The sequence below is a fragment of the Montipora capricornis genome, chromosome 2 (assembly GCF_036669925.1).
Source record: "Montipora capricornis isolate CH-2021 chromosome 2, ASM3666992v2, whole genome shotgun sequence".
Taxonomy (NCBI): Eukaryota; Metazoa; Cnidaria; class Anthozoa; order Scleractinia; family Acroporidae; genus Montipora; species Montipora capricornis.
The window spans coordinates 6667097-6691203 of NC_090884.1; the positions used below are offsets into that span (position 1 = coordinate 6667097).

General features: G+C 41.7%; 1 protein-coding gene across 1 annotated transcript in view; it reads right to left on the reverse strand.

Annotated features, from left to right (window-relative positions):
- Positions 1 to 577: 577 nt before the first annotated feature.
- The window catches only part of LOC138038643 (uncharacterized), a 31115-nt gene continuing 7585 nt past the window's right edge, over positions 578 to 24107 (reverse strand). The window contains exons 4-15 of the mRNA XM_068884634.1: positions 23449 to 23737; positions 22578 to 22696; positions 20559 to 21382; positions 17995 to 18761; positions 16259 to 16391; positions 14248 to 14363; positions 11877 to 12075; positions 10940 to 11184; positions 8672 to 8814; positions 7623 to 7741; positions 5165 to 5286; positions 578 to 2634 (exon numbers count right to left, since the gene is read on the reverse strand). Of these exons, the coding sequence (XP_068740735.1) occupies positions 2238 to 2634; positions 5165 to 5286; positions 7623 to 7741; positions 8672 to 8814; positions 10940 to 11184; positions 11877 to 12075; positions 14248 to 14363; positions 16259 to 16391; positions 17995 to 18761; positions 20559 to 21382; positions 22578 to 22696; positions 23449 to 23737 (3473 nt within the window). The 3' untranslated portion in view covers positions 578 to 2237. The remainder of the gene's footprint in view (positions 2635 to 5164; positions 5287 to 7622; positions 7742 to 8671; positions 8815 to 10939; positions 11185 to 11876; positions 12076 to 14247; positions 14364 to 16258; positions 16392 to 17994; positions 18762 to 20558; positions 21383 to 22577; positions 22697 to 23448; positions 23738 to 24107) is intronic.

Consider the following 24107-nt stretch of genomic DNA (forward strand, 5'->3'; position numbering starts at 1 on the left):
AGACATACCCCAAAAATAAAAGGAAAACATCTTTGAAATCAAATCCTTAAAATTCTTGTACAGTTGGCGGGGCGAATTTGGACAGGAAGAGCGGGTTAATAAGCGCTTTATAAAAGAAATTCTTAAATTACTCTTTAAAAAACTGATGTTTCTCTTGCTTTAAAGGACTGACGAAATGCACCAGGCCTTCTTTGTCCTTCCTCTCCAGTGTGGAAAACTTCCAAAAGACGTTGTAACACAGGCGCTGGCCATTTTTAGGTTGCGTGGGTGACTGGATTGTGATGGAAAGACTTTTTTTTTAAATTTCAAAAGATCGAGCGTCTTCCCCTGAAATTGTGCATCTATTTCAAGTATAGGTAGCCAATCAAACAATATGCGTTACCCTTCTTAAGTGGGCCGGCTACCAGTGCGAACGAAACAGAAGGCGGTCTGTGAGGAACTGATTCGAAGTCTAAAAACAAGACGAGCAACCGCGCACGCGCAGAGAACAATTTGGTGATGTAATATTCTATTCCACTACCAAGACGATGCTTTTTCTAAACGCTTTGTTTAGATTTTTCGACGCGAGAAAATTTAATGTTACAACAATATATGATTCTTTATTTGCTCGCGCGATTGAGAACATGTTTCCTCAATTTTCACAAATGCAATTGCTAAAAGACTAGCGAGCCAGATTTCATCTGGCGAATCAAGTGAAAACTGTCACATGTGCAATTTTGTTTTCGTGTACAGGAGGTACTGGTAATAAAATGGGGAGAACGGTTATCGGTTGCATTGATTTTAGAGCAAATTGGCTTGTGCGAAAAACTTTAACGAATAAGCGTAGCACAAAAAATTGTCATCTCCAGGGCCCTGATAAAACGCAGGGAAAATTGTCAGGCTTCGGCAAGGAAGAAAGTCGCCCTTTCCGACTCTTGGATTAATTATTTTTAGATGAAAAATAGAAACGGAAGAATCTTTCACGAATCCACAGAGGCGTTAGGCGCTCTGGAGAACATGGCTTTCAAAACGTCGTTTTGTTTGAGGCGCTCCGCCAAATCTCTGTTCTCTTGGACACTTCGAGGTTGCGCGGGAGCGTTGTTGAATTACCTTGTGGGACTGTTTTGGGGGACTCATTTTCATCATTGCGCGCGCGGAGCAAGAAATGAAGTAGCAAAACAGGAATATACCAAGAGCTGAGCTTTGTAAACCACCAGAGTATTGTACAATGGCAATTTTAAGACGATGGCTGGCTTGCCAAGGTGCAAAATTGTCCGGAAAACGAAAGGTCAGTGACATTGTGGTACATTCTCTGCGCTGACAACGAAAGTTATGAAGATTTAACCCGAAATTAATTGTCATCGAAATAGAATATACGACATACACAGTGGCTCGGGTCAAAACAGTCCCATAATGCAATTCAATAAGACTCTGGACCCTGGACCCTGTCGTTCGCGACGTCTATAACGTCTATGAGTTCGTGACGTGCACCGGGCGTCAACCGAACTGACTTTAGATTTAAAAGGTCATAAAGAACCAACATTTGCAAAACTCACAAATCCCTCCCAACGCCCCTACTTGACCCTCTTGTGTCTTCTTTTTTTTCTTTTAACGACTATCATTCGATGATGCCTTAATTGTTTGAGGCGTTTTTAAATCTCAGAGAAAACGTCCAACACTTGTCCAAAAAGAAACCCAACTAAACCATTAAACTAACGTAGACTTAAGGCCCATTTAAACGCTTTCAACATTTGCTTCAACTTGCATTTCAACATTGTTTAAAGGGTAAAAAATATTGAAAACTTGTTGAAAGCGTGTTGAGTCAAATGTAAACTGATTTAAACTTTCATTCAACATGGATTCCCATCTATCAACTATGATGGATTCAACATTTCGTTTGTTATGGAAAATGTTGGATGGAGTTGAAGCCATTAGAACAGTTCGTTCAACAATCGCAGAACACACTTGTGCTCACATGTGGCCGTAAATCTGGACAGGAGAGTCTGGTTTCTTGTTACTAGTTCCTCGTAATCAAAGTGTTGGCTCAATATTGTTGGCGCGATGTTGAAACCATGCAATTGAACGGCCTCCACACAACTTTTGTTTTTGTAAAGTTCCAACATCTGCCCAACATCGTTCAACTTTGTTCAATGCATGTTAAAGCAAAAAATTGAAACCGTTAAAAATGGGCCTTTAAGAACGGTTGTAGCAGCTGGTCAATAATTAAAGGAATCTTCAGTTTTCCACTCCATCCAGTACTAAAAGTACTCGGTTTCATCTAGAAACACGGGCAACAATCCTTGAGCGAACAATGTGGGCAAAATTGAACCACGAGGGAACAGTAATTCGCGTTCGAATGACGAACTCAGCTTCTCGTCATTTAAAACGCGATCCAGCAGCGTTTTAAGAAGAGGCTGCTCTGCCACCAATTCCTCTGTTAAGCTCTTAAAGGTGGCTCCGCTCGCGTCCGAGATAGTGAACGCTCTCTTGGCGACGACTAACACTTCTTGTAGTCGTGTGTTCATTAGCTTGCTTTGGGCAAATTCGGAGACAAAAGATGACGGGCTCAGTGGGCGTCCGTATTTAAGTCTAACATCTTTGACCAAAGTCGACAATTTGGGACCAAGGAGAAGTTTTGAGAACGCATCCAAGTCCCTGCAATAAACCGACAGGGCGGAAAATTAAATAACTGTCAACAAGAGAGGATGACAGATAAATCGAAAACAATGAGTGGATTTGAGAAAGTAGAGAATAGTTTTTTTTCCAATCTATTTTAAGGTTCGCACCATGCTGTGAAAGTTATTTTGGTCTCGTTGGTCGCGCAGCCAATGATAACCAATCATGTATCTTCCATAAAAAGTCGTGCATGCATCATGACCACAGGCTAAATTTAGATTGTAGCATATATATATATATATATATCAGTGGAAGAGTCCCACGTGTGGTGGATGTGTTCTCTCTCCTCATCTTCTCGAGCTGTTAAAAAGTAGGAAGGTGGTCACCACTGTTATCCATACATTTGTTTATCATCATCACCATCGCCACTCACAAAACGTTTCCATGTCAGTCTCCATGGCACCATTTCAAGTTGACAAAAAAACAACCAAACTTTAAACTCATTCCACATCCAATCAACTTTCATTCAACATGTTTCAACACGGTTGAAAGTGGGGTTGGGGGTGGGCAGTTAACACTTTAAAAAGCCTAGAGAGACATGTTGATTTTGTTTCAAGGCGATTTTTATATACACGAGTCGTTGGGTCTTACACACTTGAAGCTTACCCCCACCACCGATGAATGCTAATCCATCACAAGTATTCTTCACCCCCCCCTCCCCACCCCCACCGTATATCGCTGATACCCATTTATACACTTGGATGAGGTGAGACAGTGTGAAGAAACCTTAACACGACAACAGAGCCAGGCCTCTACGGTGGCCCACAAAGGACATGCTGCAAATTAAAGAGTTGCTGCAAATTTAAAAAAAGTTGCTGTAAATTTACAAAATGAGTTGCTGCAAATTCACAGGATGTTGCTTGCTGCAAACTAAAACATCAAAAGTATGCGCGCTCACTGATGGAAGGGCAGCTACAAAACACAGTCACAGGTCCAGGTCGCAGGACATTGTTTTAACAATTCAGAAAGTATTCTAAACATCCACTTAAGCTAACCTTAGGCCTAATTAGACCTAACGTTAGCATTTGTAAACAGTTAGGGTATTGTGTATTCTGTATTGTTAAAACAATGACCTGTGACTTGGGACTTGTGACCTGTGTTTTGTACCCGCCCCTCCTTCATTGCGCACACATACGTTTGATGCTTTAATTTGCAGCAACATTCTCTTAATTTGAGGCAACTATTTATTAATTTGCAGCAACGTTTTTTTTAATTTGCAGCAACTCTTTGATATGCAGCATGTCCCTTGTGGGCCACCGTAGGCCTCGCACCAGTGACTCTGTCCTTTGTTTGGAGTCCTGGCGCAGTACACCACTGTGTCGTAAGTTGGGATTTGTAATAAGCGCCGCACCCTAAACACAATGACCGGAGTTCACCCCCCCCCCCCCCCCACCCCCCTCAGGAATGCTGATCCATTAATCCGTTACCCCTTACAGTACGTCGATAGTATCCACTATGATTTATACACTTGGGTGGAGTGAGACAATGTGAACAAAAGCTACAAATCGACGACAGAGCCACGTCTCGATTTTGCAGTTGGGAGTCCTAGGACTATACCACCGTGCCCCCACAGACTAGTTGTATGTTAGGACTTTCAATATTTTAAGCGCCACACCCTCAACGCAAAAATCTTCATAAACGCCGAAGATTTTAAGAGAGTGAGTACGAAAACAAAACCTGATGTGGGAAGAGTCAATGCGCAAGGGTGGCGTCTCTTCCAAATACACGCTCGTTCATTCTTGTCATTTTTTTCGCCAACCGTATCTGCGCAACATGATGAATGGTTTGAGGAGATCACTTAAATAACTTTCGAATGTTTCCGTTAGGTGTTGAAAAGCCCGCAATCATTCAGCATCGTTCCGTCAAAAATGGCCGTATTTGTTCCAAAAGAGGTCTATACGCAACGTTTAACTGTTGAGAGCGTCCTAACTGAGACGACTCCCCGGCTTGAACGCGGTAGCAGGGAGTTTAAGGAAAGACGACAGCTACGGCATCGACACAACCACAAACCAAGAAGGTCATTGGTTAAAAAAAGAAAAAATACTCGTGCTGCACGTGCGGCACGAATTTCCGTGCATTTCTTTGCCGTACTCCTCAAAGCAACAACGTGAAATCATCAAATTTTAGGTTTTGACGACAAAGCGAGCAAAAAAACAATGAACCATTAATTTCTAATTTTACTTAAAAACCGTTCGCCCCCATCCAGTTACAGGATAGGTCGCCCGTATTGTACACGGTGAACAAGACGGAATAGTCGCGAAATATTAGCGATAGTGCTAAGTTATATTTTGGAGTGACGCTATTGTTGACGTTGCCGTTGTCTTTGCTTGAACTTTAGACGTTTCCGCATTCTCTTGACGTTTCCTGCGTCCGCGTCATTTCCGGAATTTAATACCAGACGTATAAAAAGTACTCTAGTATAAATACGGCCAATATTAATGGTAGTGTCGTAAGAGATAAGCGTTGAAAACACATACAAGATGAGATGAAAATAAGTATTTTGACTTACTTCTGCAGTAGAAGCTTCACTGGAGGGTAACTCTGACAGGCTTGATTTATCTGAGTGTTTTGTTTTTTCTGTCTTGAGGTGGGGCTACCACGCGGGGTGTCGGTACATAGTTCCTCTCCTAACTAAAAAAAAAAATAAAACTACTAGTTAGCCCGTTAGGCATCATTATAGCCACGAACTTGACTTACGGGGGTGCTTTTTACACGCAAGTCTCTCTCTTACAAGCTACTAGGGGGTTTAAGATACAGAAACGGCTACGTCAAAGACATCGCCAGAAAGAACGATTATTGGTTTAAAGACGCGGCTACACGAGCGATTTTTGTCGCGTCGCCTGCGCGCCAGGGAGATAACACTTAAGACAAATGTTGGCGACAAGTTGAAGGCCGCGCGAATCGCATACTTCAAGAGATCTGGGCACTATAAACATACACTCCTCCTTTAATTTCATTGGCTAAATACTCTTTACTCGCGTTGCAAGCGCGGGCAAAAAGTTGCAGGGTGGCCATACTGGCAACTATCTCTGCGATTTTGTCGCGAAAGTTTCAACTCTGGCGACTTTTTTCTTGCGATTTTTTCACCTGTCGCGTCGCCAGTTCAAGGGTGGCTACACGTGTGATTTTCATCTCGCGCTGGCGACGCCAAAGTTTGAAAAAAATCTTATCACTAGTGCCAGCAAAAAATCGCTCGTGTAGCCGTGACTTAAAGACGAAAAATCGCCGTGCTGCACGTGTGGCAAGCATTTTAGTACATTTCGAGCCGTACTTCCCGGAATAAAAAGACAGAAACAAAAAATTATAAACGAGAAATAACCAAATTTGAGGTTTTCGACGACAACGCGAACATCCATAAGTGAATCTTTCATCCTCTATTTGTATTTTAAAATTTCTCGCGTCAGTAGAGCGTATTCTTCGCGCACATTGTTACAGGTCAACAAGATGTAATAATCACAAGATTCCAACGATAGCGCGAAGTTACAGTTTGAAGTGACGTTTTCGTTGCCGTAGCCTCCGTCGTTTCTGAAACTCTCTAATATCGCTTGCAAGCAGGCACATTTTTAGCCAAAATAAAATAGATGAACACGTTAGAGAACGTGTCAAGCCTTTTCAAAAAAAAAAAAAAAAAGGAAACGAATAAGTTGCTAGTGAAAGATTCGCTAGTGTTTGTTCACGTTGCTGTGAAAACCATTCATTTTGTAACTTTTTCTTTAAAATGCATGCCATTCGTTGAACTTTCATTCCAAAAGAATCTGGCAATTCAAAGACGACCCTTGATTCGAAAAGGTTTCTGAGTTTTAAGCTTTCCAGCTGCTCCGAAATGCCATTCAAAAAAAAAGTTCTTGCTGATTGCCTTAGAGGGTTAGTTCGAAAAACTGAAGTGCTTAAGGCGCGAAATACGAGATACAAAAACCCTCAACTTGGCGCGCAACATTGTTTCGTTGCAAGTTTGGGTCGATGTTTCTCGTTTTTCACCTTGCATGATCAACTTGCCGCGCAACAAAAACATTTGTTGCGGGTTGAAAAAAGTTGTTGCGAAAAGTAGAGCACGAGTCTACTTTGAGCAACAAATTTTGGCTTTGTCGCTCGTTTTTCATCAAGCTCACAACTTGTCACGCAACAAATGTGCTCGTGTACTAGCAAATCAACCAATCAGCGCCCTGCATTTCTTTAACCCGCAACAAATGTTTTTGTTGCGGGTCAAGTTGATCATGCAAGGTGAAAAACGCGAAACATCGACCAAAACTTACAACGAAACAATGTTGCGCGACAAGTTGAGGGTTTTTGTATCTCGTATTTCGCCGCCTTTACGGAGCTAATGATGGGGAGTAGCAATCCTCGAATTCACCACTGGTGTCTGTTGCCAAACACACGAAAGAATGGGTTATTGCCCCAGCAGTTTCCTACTCGGGTTTTTGGCCTCTGGAAAGAAACTGTTCTCTAGAGTAACATCAAGTGGTCTGAAATGGGAGCACAAAACGTACAACCTAAAGAGGTCAACTTGAGAACTTTCAAAACATCACGAGTGGCCATAAATCACGAAATGCGTGAGTAAGTTCATACGATTTTTTAAAATGTAGTATATACTGAAACCGTGAGATAATGTAGCAGAAAAACATTATTTTAACTCATTTATTCCTGAAACGATTACAACATTTTCGGGCGCAAATTCCGCTCGAGTTGCTCGGAGATGAATAGCAAAGGATATTCGGGGTTTGGTTATTTACCATCTCATATCCAACGCGCGATCATGGAATAATTGTTAATTATTCATTAAGCCATTGTTCCGTGATGTTTGTAGCTCACCAAGAAAATTGCGTTTCTTAGTTTATTGCTGGTCTTCTTGGAGTGTCTTCCAGATACACAGCTTAAAAGCTTAAAATACCCTTGGCTGCTCCTGTGCAGGCGGTTTGAACAACAACATGGGGATCTCCTAATTTAAGGCTTATTCATGCGTAACATACCTCTTGCAGCACGTGGAATAACCACATTGGATTGTCAACACAGTTGATCAAGGATGAAACGAACTTGTGCAAGTAACAACTGTCTTGTGATACCTTGGAACAAGAGCTCTCGGAATCAGCTGCGAATAATACGAAAAAAAAAAAAACCCAGTTGTACAGTGGGGATATTTTGTGTTTGAAATTCCTTCATTTATAAGATTGGCAGTCCACCATGCAAAAACACAGCATTCGGGTCGCCTATCTATTCCTTTATATCCCAATACAGATAGTTCACATGTTAACCTAATACTGTAGTTCACTGAATCTGAATTATTAATAGGCTACTTTCGAAAAAACCATACTACTCTTTGCTTGTCCCTCAAAATTCTGCATGCCTTGTTTCCACTTACTCTTGGGACTTACAATGGTCTCAAAAGAAAACAAAAACAATTCTTATGCAAATTTGGGAGGGACAAAGAGTATTATGGTATTTTCGAAAGTGGCCCAAACGTGACGAGCACATAAAAAAGAAAAAAAAACCGGCACACTGAATTGTGGTAGTTTGAGGCGAGGCATCAATACATTGCAGGCTTGCTTTGTTTATCATCTAGGGATAACCATGTGGTGCTGATATCACTGTTTCGCGGCGCCAATACAGGAACAACGCAACAGGCTTTGCGGCACCATCTTCCCTTGGTGATGGTTGATACCTCCCCTGTATCCAGCTCCCCTCTATCCTAGGTGTCAGCCACTTACAACAAAAGGCCACGGATCATCGCTCGCGTGATGCGGGAAGCCGCAAAGCCCTCTTTCATAATGGCGGCCGAATGAACTACTTTCGTGTTTTAAAGCTAATAATCCTTTCTAGTCTCGCTAAGATGTGCTCCAGCAAGTTTCAAAAGAAAATTTGTTTCAAAACGAGGACAGTAGGTCTAATTAATGTCAATACAAAAGAATGTAAAGGAGGTCGTTATTCTGAAAGTGGTCTATACAGTAAGGGCATGGTTTTACAATGATTCCCCTTTAAGGACTTTTCTCATCCTCACTCCATTTAAACACCATGTTCTTACCATTATCTCCCCAGTGACTGCAGCCTGGTTTAGCAGAAGCTGCTTTTAAAGCAGCTTTGTTCTCCCTTTTCGGTGATTTCAGAACCGCCACTGCTTCTCCTTTGTCTGTTAGCCATTTCTTGTCTACCAGATAACACACAAGTCTTCGAAAAATAATACATTTGGTTAAGAAACCGCAAAAAGAGGAAAAGGGAAATTTAAAAAACCAGCAACACCCAAGTTCTTGCTTGAACAATAGGGACTTAAAAGCCCCGAGCAAACAGACGTATATTAGGGAGCTTAAGCAACGACAACGGCGACGGCAACGAGAACGTCATCTCAAAATATAAATTTGCGTTATTTTAATCGCTTCGTGACTATTTCAACTTTTTTAATATGACAAGGGAGTGGTAATTCCTCAAATATGACACCAGTCGGAACGGCACTCCATTTTAGGAGAGAAAATGAAAATTTATCCTCAAGTGCTGACGTGCTTCATAAAACCAAAAACTTGGCTATTTCACGTTGTTGTTTTGCTGACGACGGCAACGAAATGGACAAAAGTGAAAAACGCACGTGCAGGGCGTGCAAAGCTATTGTTTTTACCCTCTAAATATGCAAATTTGTGACGTTCTCGTTGCCGTCGCCGTTGTCGTTGCTTAAGCTCCCTATTGTTGGGAGTCAGTTGTGTGCAAACGGACACAGCAACTCCAAACAATGGTTGCGGTTTGTGGGTCACACAACAGAGAAACACAATGTAACACTAGTGTTGACACTAGTGTTGACACTACTCTAGTGTCAACTCTCCAATGCGACCGCAGCCTCCTTGGTGTTTTAAATCCCGAGGGAAACTCTAAACACTAGAACCTGTTAACTCCCTAATGCGACCGCAACCAACGTAAGGACGTGCAGTGTATTATAAGAAGGATACGATCTTTGAGAGAAGATAGCCGAAAAGGGAAGAAGACAAAGAATTCAGAGTTCATTATGAAGTCCTCCGTAAGAGTTTGTGTACACTGAATATCCAGTGAGTGGAAAGAATCCAGAGAATCAAGAAAGACAAGCATTGTTGTGTCTAGTCGGTGGAACTTGGAGTTCAAAGTTAATCAAGATCAATACCTGTATGGCCATGAAAGACAGTAAGCCTGCTTTACGAACTCCTTAATTAACCTTTAACCTAAGTAATTGTAACAGTGTATAACTACTTAAATAATATTTTAAAAGGGCAACTGCTCGTTGTCACACTTTTGTTGCTTGCCTAATATCGTACTAGGTAGGTCTTTTTACTTATGTCTCGTTCGCGGACATCTCTTGGTTATTCCAGTACGTAAGTATAGGAAATCGTGTGAACGCGAGTGCATTTGTTGGCACGAGTGATGTTTTGAAAGTTTTCAAAATTGCACGAGCCGTAGGCGAGTGACATTTGAAAACTTTCAAAACATCACGAGTGACCATAAATCACGAAATGCACGAGCAAGTTCATACGATTTGTTATTTATAATATACGCAACAAAATAACTTCATCGCTTTGTTTCCATAGCAACTTCCGTATTGCACTCGATAACCTCTTTTTGCACTCTATATCCTATTTATGCATTCGTCATTGACCAATCAGAAACGCGATATTTTGTAGAGTATCGCAAAAATATGTGCTGAAATGCGTGCCGCACGTGCAGCACGATTAATTTTGCTCTTTTAACCAATGCTATTCTTGTTTTGAGGAGTTCTCGTTGACAACCGTGTCGTGGATCTTAAGTCTCTAAAGTAACATCAACAGCCTTTCTGGTAACATCTTTAAGTTAATAGTGGCCGGACTTAAACCGCAATGTCTCTCTTTCTTAACTTTTAGAAAGTTCTTCTTTTTCAATGGCATTTCTTTTTTTGAATGAACATAAACGAATAAAAACTGATTATATCATCGTCGTCGTCACAGTTGACGTCATCATCGTCATCGTAGTCGTCGTCACGTTCATTGTCGTTGGGCGGTCGTGGTCGCCAACGTAATCACTGCCTTTGTCGCTATCGTCGTCGTCGCTCGCCGTTGACGTCATCGTTACCGAGGGGTTTCCGTAAAAGCCGGTTACCGGCGGTCTTCCATCGCCTTTGGGGACTCTTACTACAGGTAACGTTTGTTTAGTCCACGAGCAGGGTCTCGTGTTTGGCTTCGCCCCGTGGTCACAGCCGCCTGTTCGCCAGCCGCTTATGGAAATCCCTGGTTATCGTCACTGTCTTCGGTCGTATTCGTTCCCGCTTTCGCCATCGTGCCGTCCACAACCCCTATCACTGTACCTGCAAAATGCGCTCAAGTGTTCAAGACAGCTACGGCCGAAGCTGTAGCGATAGCTACGGTTTTCTTCCAGCTCATCCGTGTCCTGCTTGAGCCTTTCTATTCCTTTCGTTCCCAGATCAAACGCAGTTTCCAGGAAAGGGTGCACCTCACGAGTCCTGTAAGGATTGCTTTCGGCTGACCAGCTGTCATTGTCTTCAATGTCAGATTCATCCCCCGCAGTTGATCCTTCACTGAATAAACGCCTCTAAAGAGAAAACGAAGAGATTGACCGCATGTTTAAATGAGAAGAGACTGGAAAAAACACTAAAGAATAACTTTAAAGCGGAGGAAATCATGTTTGGAATCAAAATTGTAAATTTTAGAACCGAGTATTTTCATTTTTAAATTTCCCGGGCACCGCCATTTTGAACATTTTTGACGTCACGTAGGTTGCCCAAAGAGCTTTTGTATGAAAACAATAAGCCAACCAGGACATGTCAGAATTATTCAAGATGACGACCACCGGAAAATGTGAAAACACCAAAAGGCGATTCAAAAACCATTCATTACCAGCGCTGTCTTTGAAACATTTTCAAACATATTTGATTGCAGGCATAATTTTTGATGGAGTGGTAGTTCGCTGTAAGCTATCTACATGCATCTGGGAGAGACAACAAAAAGATCAGCGATTGGTTAGTGTTAGACGGGGAATCAATTCAAATGCAAGCCGCAGGTGCTAAGAAGTTTCGCTCCCAGGATCCCACTTGAACTGATCTGTTTCAATCCGGTATGGGGTTAGTCACCTTCCCCGCTTAAGGCGACGTTACGAAACGCCCCTAGTGCCTAAGCACATTTGTAGAGCTCGGTAAAGCACTTATGCTACTATAAAAAATTTTTTTAAAAATTAATTTTAGTTCGACACTACTGAAAATCGCTTCAAGGGTCAACTAGTCTCACCAAATCCATTCCTTTGCGAGTCCATTCCCGCCGGTTGTCTCGCTCGGCAGATGCAAGCCTCTCCTTGTAGAGATCAAACATTCCATCGCTCGCTTTCATAACAACCTCAAATGGCAAGAAAGCCTCACTGACTTCTAAGGTTCGAAGTTCTTTACATATCAAAGGGAGAAGATCGCGATGCTTATCACGATGACGGTCTCTGGAAAGGAAAAAGAAGCGGCACATCAGTGGTGGAAACAGCTTGCTACAAAGCATTTAAGCCAGAACCTCGAAAAAAGGCTAACCACACCCCTATTCACCATCTCGCCCAACAAACGACGACGGCAACAGCAGCGACAAAACCGCAAAACAATAGGGAGCTTACGAAACGAGGACGACGACGGCATCGACGACGCTGCAAAACAATAGGTTTAGTAAGCAAAAACAATGGCTCTGCACGCTCTGCACGTGCGTTTTACATTTTGGTACATTTCTTTGTCGTCATCTCCTAAATGACGACGTGAAATGACCAAATTCAAGGTTTTGTGGAGGACGTTAGCACACGACGATGAATTTTCAGTTCTCTCTCTACGCTTCCAACCCACTCATGCCAGTTTAATTCCTCGACAGTTACTACACATTTTTAACGCGAAACGACATGAAATAGCTTCGTAGTGATATGAATAACGCGAACTTCTATTTTTAAATGAAGTCCTCGTAGCCGTCGTCGTCCTCGTTTCGTAAGCTCCCTATTAAGGAGCAACGACGACGGTAAAAGTAACGGGAACGTCATCTCAGTATATAAATTCGCGTTGTTGTAATCACTTCGTGACTATTTCAACCTTTTTAATATGAAAAGGGTGTAGTAGTTCCTCAAAAGTGACACTGGTCGGAACTGCGCTCAATTAGGAGAGAAAATGAAAAGTTATCCACAAATGCTGACGTTCGTCATAAAAACTCAAACTTGGCTATTTCACGTTGTTGTTTTGTAGACGACGGCAAAGAAATAGACAAAAGTGAAAAACGCACGTGCAGGGCGTGCAAAGCTATTATTTTTGCTCACTAAATATGCAAACTTGCGACGTTCCCGTTGGTGTCGCCGCCGCCGTCGCCTAGTCCCTAAGATTAGAGAGCTTTAGATTCTAGGACGATAGAATCTAAACGTCTCTAATAGGACGATGACGTCGGCTACGAGAACGCTGTCTAAAAATATTATTTCCCGTTATTGTAGCTGATAATTTTCCGATTGCTCCAGTTTGCTCGGCATGGAAAGTGTGTGTCAACATTCCGGGAATAAATAGCTGAGAACGATGCGGATATTTAGAGAGAACATTGAAAATTTATCGTCAGGTGCTCACGTCCTCCAAATAACTCCAGATTTGATCAATTTACGTCGTTGCCAGAGCGAGAACGGCACAGAAATGTACACAACGTACACATAATTTTTTTCGTTAGACCTACTGTTCCATCGCGTTCTCCAAGCCGGCGTCGTAGTACTTGCTTAAGTTCCCTATTGAGGACGTAAGACGCTTAAACAAATCAGCCAAGTATAAATATTGTTTCGAAGGAATTAAAAGGGAAGCCGTAAAAATAGAGAAACTTCATAAGAAAGCAACAGAGAAGGAAGTCAAAAATCTCTCAACACTGATCGGTTCTCAGTTGATGAGTAGCGTGGAAAAATTTGCATCCGCGACGGGAAAACATACCCTGCGAGCAGAGTCTCTTTCGATCTTCCTAGATAAGTCGGGAAGAGGAAAGTAGACTCTGCTCGCCGCTTCCACATTTTGTATTGAGCATGCGTTAAAAATTGAAAATTTATGTATCCGGTGTCAGTCACGCGTGACCAGTAGCCACAAAACGAAGAAGAAGAAGTCGGAATATTTTCGAACAACTCCGGCAAACACACGACAATCAAGGAATCATTTCATTGGAAACTCAAGATAGTCCATATATCTTAAAAATGCCATTTTATTTTTTTACTGAAAAATTTATAGGTTTCTGTCAGGCTAGTTTCTGTAACCGACACATAGGAAAAACTCATGGGAATTCTAATAGTTAAAATTGCCACGCTGTTGTAAATTTCAAAATATTGATGACGCGTGGCGACTGATCATGCGCAAAAATAAAAAAAAAACAGGTTTGACAAGTCGAAACTGGACTGACTCATCCAATTCTTTGGATGAGCGGCAAATCAAATAATGTGGAGGCGGCGAGCAGAGTCTACTTTCCTCTTCCCGACTTATCTAGGAAGATCGAAAGAGACTCTGCTCGCAGGGTAGGGAAAACACGGGCCGTACACTACAACCAGACCATCTTTTGACGACAAACACCTCCCACAGATCTCAGATTACTAGTTTTGTTTTTTTTTAAAATCAAAGTTAAGGTAACCTACGTGCAAAATGACACAATTTGCCTCATATCGTCTGCACTTTCGGCTCGACAGGACTCTTGCAACAAGGATGAAAGGATGTTTAGCACGACGACTTTGACTCGTGTTTCGGGCTCCCCCTGCAATGAATGGGAAGAACGTCAAGTTCGAAATGTTATTCAGTTCTTTCACCCAATCAAGATCTATGGCCAGCGATGATGAAGACGCTGGCAAAGTTAATGCGGATGTTTATAATAGAGAGAGCAGCTACGACAACGGCGACGGGAACGAGAACCTCACAAATTTGCATATTCACTGAGCAAAAACAAAAGCTTTGCACGTCCTGCACGTGCATTTTTCACTTTTGTCCATTTTTTGGCCGTCGTCTGCAAAACAACAACGTGAAATAGCCAAATTTGAGGTATTGTGAAAAACGTCAGCACTTGAGCATAAATTTTCAATTTTCCCCCCTAAACTAAGCGCCCTTCCGACCAGTGTCAATTTTGAGGAACTACCACACCCTTGTCACATTAAAAAGGTTGAAATAGTCACGAAGTGATTACAATAACGCGAATTTATATTTTGAGATGACGTTCTCGTTGCCGTCGCCGTTGTCGTTGCTGCTCAGTGCTGATGATTATAACGATGATGACGATCACGATGATGATAATGACGCTGACAATGAAACTTAAGCCAATAACAACAAACGAGTAAAATGAAATGAGTCTCACTGCGACCGGCGCCAAATGCGAAACACCACCCAGTAAAAGCAAGCAAGCGATTTTTCTGCGCTCAACGCCGTTTGGGTGCGCTTTATGACTCATTCATTTGACTGGCTTAGTGATTAATTCAATTCATTCAACTGAAAAGGCCTACATCATAAACACCCAGGAATTTGAAAGAGATTGTTGGTAAGCCAAGAATGGAGACATTAAATAAATGACTCACTTTCTACCGAACTCCCGAACAGACATCGTTCGACTTTAACATTTTAATATCAAGGCTCGCTTCATTTTTCTGATGGCGGACCCCATGGGCCTTGGTGTTTAGCTGCCCAAAAGAATCGTGCGGGTTCCAGTCAATTAACGTGGATGCTTTTATAACTCGTAGCTGCACAACTGCAGGTGGGCAATACTACTTATGAAGTAGTGATCGAAAATCCGGCAGCCATGTTTGTTATTGTAAATGATTAGTATCCAGTTCCTCGAGAAGAAAAGAAAAGAAAGTCTCAAAAGGAACACACTCGTCCCGTTCCATACTTTGATTGAGGAAATTTGTTCTGTTCCTTTAAGCAGAAAATTCTCCCCGGTTGTTCCATACAAAAAGAAAGCGCCCCCGAAGTACCCGAAGAAAAAGGTCCCGGTGCAGAGAAACTTAACCCGGCAGATATGACACCGAGTATGAAATCGAACCCGGGCCACGTTCGTATGAGGCGAGTGCTTTCACCGCTACACCATCCCTGCATTTCATTTACTTTTACGAACGAAATGATGTATGAAATAAATCATAATTATACTGAACTGCGGATATGAAATGAATTAAACCTATGATCCTCGCAGTTATGGACGCAGTTTTAGCAATTGCGTAGAGAAGCCTAAAAAATTCAGGACTTCAACGGGGTTTGAACCCGTGACCTAGAGATACCGGTGCGACGCTCTAACCAACTGAGCTATGAAGCCACTGATGTTGGGAGCTGGTCATTTGTGGGTTCTAATTTTCGCGTGAGGAATGAATCAAAAACGAAATGATATATGAAATAAGAGCGTCGCACCGGTATCGCTAAGTCATGGGTTCAAACCCCGTTGAGTCCTGAAGTTTTCAGGCTTCTCTACGCAATTGACAAAAAAAGTGCGTCCATAACTGCGAGGATCATAGCTCTACTTCATTTACCTTTGTTAATACTACTCACAAAAACAAAAACAAAAAAACAAACAAACAGACGAGCAAAATAACGACGTTCTTAACCGACTCTCAGCCTGGGTATGTTCTTAAAATTTTGGTTAATCTTAGCGTGAACGTACACCACGTAAAGTACCTTCACATTAAGAATCCTCTCACACAAATTCAACAAATCACTTTGTCCAAGAAAAGAACTGACATCTCCTCTACACTTGACAAGACACTCAAGACAATCTGCTCCGGAAGTGACCACAAACTCCGTTAGCCACCTAGAAATCAACAATGATGAACGGGGCGCTGTCAGACGTAGCCTTTTGGATTCAAAATACTTCTTTAGTTAGCTAAATAATTAAATAAAGTATACATACACCTTATTCCAAAATGGCCGCCTTTAGATATTCTTTTGTTTTCATTCAAATTAGACCTTGATGCCTCGTTCAAGGCAAAATATGTTTTTCAATCTTCAGCTCAAGAACGAGGCATCAAGGGCTAATTTGAATAAAAACAAAAGAATATTTAAATGACGGCCATTTTGGAATAAGGTCTATTCTTTTCTACTAAGATCGAGTATTAATTTGGAAATGCAAAAAATAGCGAAAAGGTACGACCTTTCCAACGCAACGTGACTTAATTTTCAAATCATCAAAATAAATAGCACCGTGACAAAGAGCATTTCATTACATGAATAGAAAACTAGCCCAACAGACAACCTTTTTCCATAAATTAGAGTTTTAGAGCCGAGCTAACGTACACGATTAAGGTTTTAGTACAAATTTGGGAACTGTTATCTTTCAGTTGTTGCGATAAGTACTGAATGAGGTGCGGGATTGCAGAAGATTAATTCAGTTTTTGAAAGGAACGAGAATACTGTGAGCTCCTTTGTTCTTTAATGAGGTGCAAATGAGATGCACTTTCAGTGGTTTTCTGCAATCCCGCACATTGGTGTGACTTTATGCCTCTTCTGAATAGGCAGATAACCCATTTTCGAGTTCATGCCTGCCTTCTCTTCAAAGAGAGTCCAAGTGCGAAGTTTTTCTTATGAAAATTAGTTGACATTCATATGCAAAGTAGACCTAATTACCATCACAAAAACTTCGCACTTAGACTCACTTTGAAGAGGAGGTAGACACGAACTCGGAAATAGCCTATTCTGAAGTTGCTGATACGTCTTTTAAGTTAACTTACGATACTATACGATACCATACGATACGCTTTTGACACTTCATTGACACTGCCCTGCTGGGGCTTTTCAGGCACTACAATGGGCCCTTAATTTGCATGAAACTGTCACATGGTATAAAATCTGCCCTGCTGGATGGCAAGCTACGCACTGGGACATCCAAAACAAAGAAACGTCACGCTTGGCTGTTTGAAATCGCTTTGTTTTGGAGGCTTTTGCATACCTTTTGCCATCCACCTGGAGTGTGGCGGATTTTGTACCATGTGACAGTATCATGCAGAGTGCATCTATAGTGTGTTTTCACTCACGTGATCAGTAACCCTGTTTTTCCACCGAAATAAAGGAAAACGTTTGCATGACAATGGCGCTCAATTCCCAGAGGATTAGTTGGGTACACCAACATGGCCGGCGTACTACTGTTTACGTGCACCAACATGGCTGCTGTGACGTCACGTGAAAACACTCTATAGCAATATCTTTCGTTACGTCACCCATTGTTATCAATATGCAAACCAGAAGATAATCGGCTGTTGAAACAATAACTTCTTTTGTGCCGCGGTTGGCAAATTTCAATAGAAATGTGACGTCAACGTTTGTAAACAAGAAATATCGCTATATTAAAAGAACAAGGAAGATTGAGCGATGGAAACGAGACCTAGCCATTGTAAACAAAATACATAGAATTCACCAACCTTACAATATCAGAGCGTGTATGATCTCTGTGGCACAGCTTCTGTAGCCACAGGCTGTGAGCACAAATCTCAATGGCACAGAGCTTCAAGGCCCTGTCTACTCCGGACTTCATTATTTTTCGCGGCATCTCCACTTCAAAAGACTCTCGCCTGTCCCGGTGACGTCCAATTTCTGTCTTGTATTTGGTCTGTCTGATTGAGTTTCCGTTTCTCTCGCTGAGAGCTCGCGCAAGACAGTACGCAACGCGGGATTTCCCCTTCAAGAAGGCTATGTTCTGCACGTAAGACAGCGCATCCGTTGGCCTCGAGTCCGGGGAGATGTTTTCGTAGTTTTGGGCGCCAAGCATTCCCTCAGGTTTTAGGATATAGCCCACGGCATCCCTTAACATTTCGGATGAATCGGAAAGAGAGCGGAGAACTACTTCAGTGAGTTTGGCCCAAAGCCTGCAATTAGAGTACTGAAACAGCATCCAGGTCATAGAGCTTTCTCTCACAGTGTTTTCGTCCTTGTGAGCTAGCACACTTAAAGCAGCTTGAAGGCCTATGTTTTGATGTTCTGTCAAGGAGTTGCTAAGAGTAGCAGAGGCTCCCTTGAAAAGATGATGAAATATCACACGACATGGAGAGGAAGGAGGAACAAGGGTTGGTAAGGCCATACACTGGGGCACGTGTTGTGCAAGCTGGGCTAAGAAGCGCAAATCACTCTCTCCTGGGGAACAGCAGATGAGTTTGTAGGTGAGCCAACATTCATAGTTGTATTCCTCAACCTGGCGAGGGAAAGTGACAGGACTAAGTACCAGTCATTCCATAACGCGTCGAAAAACAGTAATAACGAAATGATTTGAGGAGGCAGTGTGGCCCAGTGGTTCGGGAAGGGGGGGGGGGGGGGGGATTCTAACCCACGGGCTACACAGGAAGGACGGAGGTTATTATTTTTTTAATGGAGCTCACATGTCCATGTGAAATAAATGGAAATGTCTCAAACATGTACGCGCTTTTCTTTTACGAGAACATATTGGGACAACAAATCATTGACCTGCTTATAGATGTTGTGGCTCTAAGGTGGTTGAAACCAAGGAATGACATACCTGCATGGAGTATGACTTATATTTTTGTATTTTAAGGCTTTAAGAGGAAACTTTTTGGCGACCGAAATTAGCTTCAATGTCAAGTGAAAGTGAGTTGTACGTTGATCTTGAAAAGAATTGGCCCGACGTTTTTCAAGTTTACGGCAAATCGCGTGGATAAAGGTTGTTTTTACTCAGAATCATCGTGTTTGTGATGTAACGATAATTTTATCAGTAAAGGCATTCCACCTTACCATTTTCGAGTTTTTAACTCGTGCATAACTAAAGATTTCCCCTAAACATCCTAAAATAACGTAACAAAGCCCCTTTAACTTGTGAAATTAAGTTCTAAAATCGGTCCTCCATAAAAGACGTTTTTCACTCTCTTCACTGGTGAAAACAAAGCTACAGACAGTTAATCCCACACCAAAAATGACACGTCATTCTACCTTTAATGTGCTTTTGGTTAAACTGTGGAATGCAACCACCAAAATGCGATTTGCCTTTCCGAAGACAACCCGAAAGATGCCTAGAGTCCAGCCGAAACCATTCCAAAAATACGGGTTCATCGATTCCTATCATTGGGAAGCCTGAACCACTAGCTCGCTGAATGGTTAGCATGCGAGCAAGCTCTCTCGCGGTGTGCACCACCCCGCACCCCTCGGGAGAGCTTGCTCGCAGGCTACTGAATGGTTAGTGTAAGCGGTTAGCAGTACTTCTATTTAATACATGTATGTTACGAGTTATTGTTATTTTAATAATAATGATGATATATATCACCCTTGTACTATTTCATGTTTATTAAAGTGCCCCTCTGATAAAAAAAATCACTTCCTTTATTCCTTCAGATTTTCAATGTGTGTTCGCTTAACACCTGACTGGCAACATTTTGAGCTAAGTAAGTTTAGGATTTCACGGTCCGCCATTACTCACATTCAAAACAGACCGGTTGGACCTCAGAGGGTTGGATCCAGGGACATGAAATGTGAAAGGCTCTCGAGCTTAAAAGTCAGCGTGTGAATGCAGCTTATTATATATGCAAAATGCAAGTTTAAAAGTCTGAAATCCCAAAACGCCCGTGCTGCATACTAATTCTGCGGTGTACACAGGCATTACATTTTTAAACTAGTGGGCCTTTGACGTCATTTTCTCCTGGAACCAACTCTCTCAAGAACTTAAAGTTAGTAATGGCGGACCATTAAATAGGAAAATTCCAGTTAAAATAAACAAGGGTCTTTTTGAAATCAAGGCTTAAAAATTTGGTCGCTTAGTGTTTGGTTAACTTAGTTTTGAAATCCGAAGAAAAATAATAATTGATTTTTTGGTCACAGGGGCACTTTAAAATAAACGTGAAAGATTACAAGGGCGATATATAGCAAACAATAAACAATACACACGTGACAGTTGGTTTTTAGAATCAAATTGCAAATAGTCGTTGTGTAATCTTTGGTAAAATGAAAGTTATTGTCAATGATCCGAATCGCATACTGTACATACCTCTAGGTGAGGTGAGGGAGCAGGGAAGCGCTGTAAATACAGTCCAACAACACCAAGTTGGAATCCAAGAGATACTGAAGTCCTAAGACAGTCAAGCGCATAAGCACCCGAACCTTCAAATGTCAATCTGGACTTCATTTCGGCAATGCATGTGTCGGCCAGGTGAAACTTTTTTGATAACAGGTCGTACAGAAAAGCAAACGTGGATAGTGACAAAATAGTGTCCTCGGGCCAGATGTGACGGTTGGTTGACGGTTTGGCAGACACCTCGACTTCCATTGGAGAATCAGATTGGCTGCTTTGTTCAATTTTGACTTCAGTCTTACGAGATGCTATGCCCAGGGAGCATCTCGCAGAGACTGGAAACGAGGAAGCAACATCCATTCCAAACAGAACGTTCTTGTAGGTTGACACGATTGCATAGGAGACTGCAACTGTAAGACGCATGGCAGCTTCATGTTCGCCCTTGAGATTCAGAGCTTCGATCATGGAACAAACCGAGTGTATATCAACACCAAACAGGGGACCCAATGCGATGCAATGAGGGTGATAGAATGTCAGTGATGTGACCGCGTCATCCTGCGCAAGGTTTCTTTTTATGTTGCTGTCAACCCGATCTAACTCAATCCACTCCGACACATACTTGCGTTTCGATTGACAGGTTAATTCGATGGCCATCCAGCTGCTCACAGTGGGAACAAATGTCCATTCTCCTTTCAGCACTCGCTGGAAATCAGGAGAATCCCAGTTGATGGTAGCAAGTCGGATGGCAACCTCCAGGCCATGCCATGGACGCAAAGGGCCACTTACCAGCACAGCTGAAACTACAAGAAAATACTACACATTGAAGAAAAAAAAGATGAAAGAACCAACTCGTATCCAATGCACGCTCATGAAATAAATAAATAAATATTTTTTTTTGCTAAATACATGTACATGTAACCCTGGGATGTTACGCACACTAGTTTTCTCCAGCTATACTCGAATGTGGAGTTGCTAGTTTTTCCAATTCAATTTATTGCCCTCAATATTGAACTTAAAATTTCCGTCCTTCACTCGCCCATTGGCAAGCACCACAACTTCTTCAGAAACCAACCCTGTTAATCATAATTATGTTCTGCAAGAGCAGGGTGTTGAATGAAAAAATATTAAAATCAATTAAGTTGGATTAGCCTGATAAGTATATCCCATAGACCATGGTCGTGTTCTATTGGGATCAACCGTTTTTAGTTGGTTGGGTTGGTTGGGTTTTTTAGTGTTCTACTCGGAAAAAAACGTTTTCGGTTGGTTTGGTAGATCAACTTTTTCAACCGGCATCAAACAAGGTTGAAACGGTTAAAAAAGCATTGGCAGCGATCGCTGTCGTTTACGCGGGCCATTAAAAGTCAGCTGCGGGCTCCTGCCGTGTTGCTTTTTCTCAACTTGTAAATGCTGAGAAGTCTGGTAATAACTATTCCCAGGAGTTACCGCGTTTCAACCAAAACAGTTGGAAAAGTGTTCTGTTGGGAAACCTCAACCACTTCAACCTAAACGGGTTCCGGTTGAAACAGTTGATCCCAATAGAACACGACCTAAAAGAGATTCCAAAAGCCAAATTCAGATGATAAAACTTTGAATATGAAATGAATGACCCGGTCAAGAACAGCTGTAGAATAATTTGGAAGATTGTTCTTTTCTCTAGCCACTCCCAACTGGTGATAAATAATCAAGTGAGCAAATGATCCTCGCAATTACCCTGTATGAATGCAATTATTTTAGCAATTGCGTAGAGAAGCCTGAAAAAATCAGGACTTCAACAGGGTTTGAACCCGTGACCTCGCGTTGCCAGTGTGACACTCTAAGCAACTGAGCTATGAAGCCACTGACATTGGGAGCTGGTCATTTGCGGGTTCACATGTTTCATTCATTGGTGATAAATAAATTAAATAATAATAATAATAATAATAATAATAATAATACTTCACTTCCCTACACAACGAAAAACACTCTCCACATCCTCAAACTAACGAGAAAATGCACCTGCTTCATTCAATGTCCTCAGCTGATCAACAACTCCTTGGCGTTGCTTCGCAGAAATGCCAGGAATAAGGGCTGCCAATCTCCAAAGGCGTGAAACTTCGTCACTCAATCTCCTACAACTGGAATGGAAGGGAAAATAATTATTGCCACTCACTTGAGAGTTTGAGAGAATAATTTATATGAGCTTTTGTATAATCATTTCGACTGTGGATTACATAAATAATTCGTGTCATCCACAGTTATTGATTTCGTATGAGAATGATCATCCCGGAGTAAAGACGCAACTTCAACAGCTACAAAGAAGGCTCAAATAGGGGCAACATTAAAAGGGGCTCAAACCCATGGGCAAAGATATTACATGTGTAATTTATACTGTACTGGTCTTATAATAATAACAACAACAACAACAACAATAATGATAATGATAATTTATTCAGTGAGGTTGAACACATTACAGTCGTTGTCTGTAATGGTTAATGCCTGTACATGTAATGTACATTGTATGTTCTTACATTGTGGTCAGCTTAGTTCAATTTCCAAGTAAAATCCCCTAGAAAACTTATTAGAGGTTTGTTGATTACATTTTTTTGTTACATGGCAATAATTGATTTATTTGAAAAAAAATGGTTGTTCCAGAGCATTATAATGGACCATTTCCGAGTTGCTGTTTGTCTCGGTTTCGAAGTGATTCTTGGTGCGCAACTATTGTAATGGAAACGAGTTTGATTTGCATACAAATACGCAACTCATTTCCATTTGAATGGTTGTGCACCAGGACTGGCTTCGAAACCGAGGCATGCAGCAACTCGGAAATGGGCTATTGTTTTCAACCAAATTACATTCCAAAATGACAACACGTTTCTATACTTACTCTGACATTCTTGGAGTGAACCCTACAGCTAGAGATCCACACAACTTAATTTTATCTTTTGACTGTGACTTGGGCAGACGGCGTCTGCGTATATCCCTGCCATCCCTGACCCTGGTGAGTCGTTCTATTAGTTGTTCAGTGCACATTGTCAGCGCTGAGACAGCACTCAAGAAGTCGTCCACAAGAAGGTCAGATATAGTCTCAAGAACTTGGAGAACTGTTTGGCACTTAGAGGAGGGATAACCACCATGATAACTACGCTCATTGTCGAGCTGGATATCCATTTCATCTGATTAGAGACAAAAACAATTGAGGTTACCACTCATGCAGGAAAGAATAAGACAACTTTCTTCTGCAGTGTAAAGTTAGCACATGAAAGCGGTAACATTGCGGATTACATTTTTCTCATTTTACATGACTTGTATGGTGTACTGCTTTGTAAGTTTCTTCGTTAGACAGTAGAGGCAATTTTTCTGCACAGTGAAGGAAGAAATCCACAATAATAACAAGTTTTCAGTGGATGCCAAAGTGTATTTCTGTATTTCTGTGTCCAGAAATGCAGATAACACAGAGTCTGTACGCAACTACCTTAAGTTTTATTCACAAAAATACTGTGGCACAAGGCTTAGGTTTTTAATGATTATATCTAAACGATATAT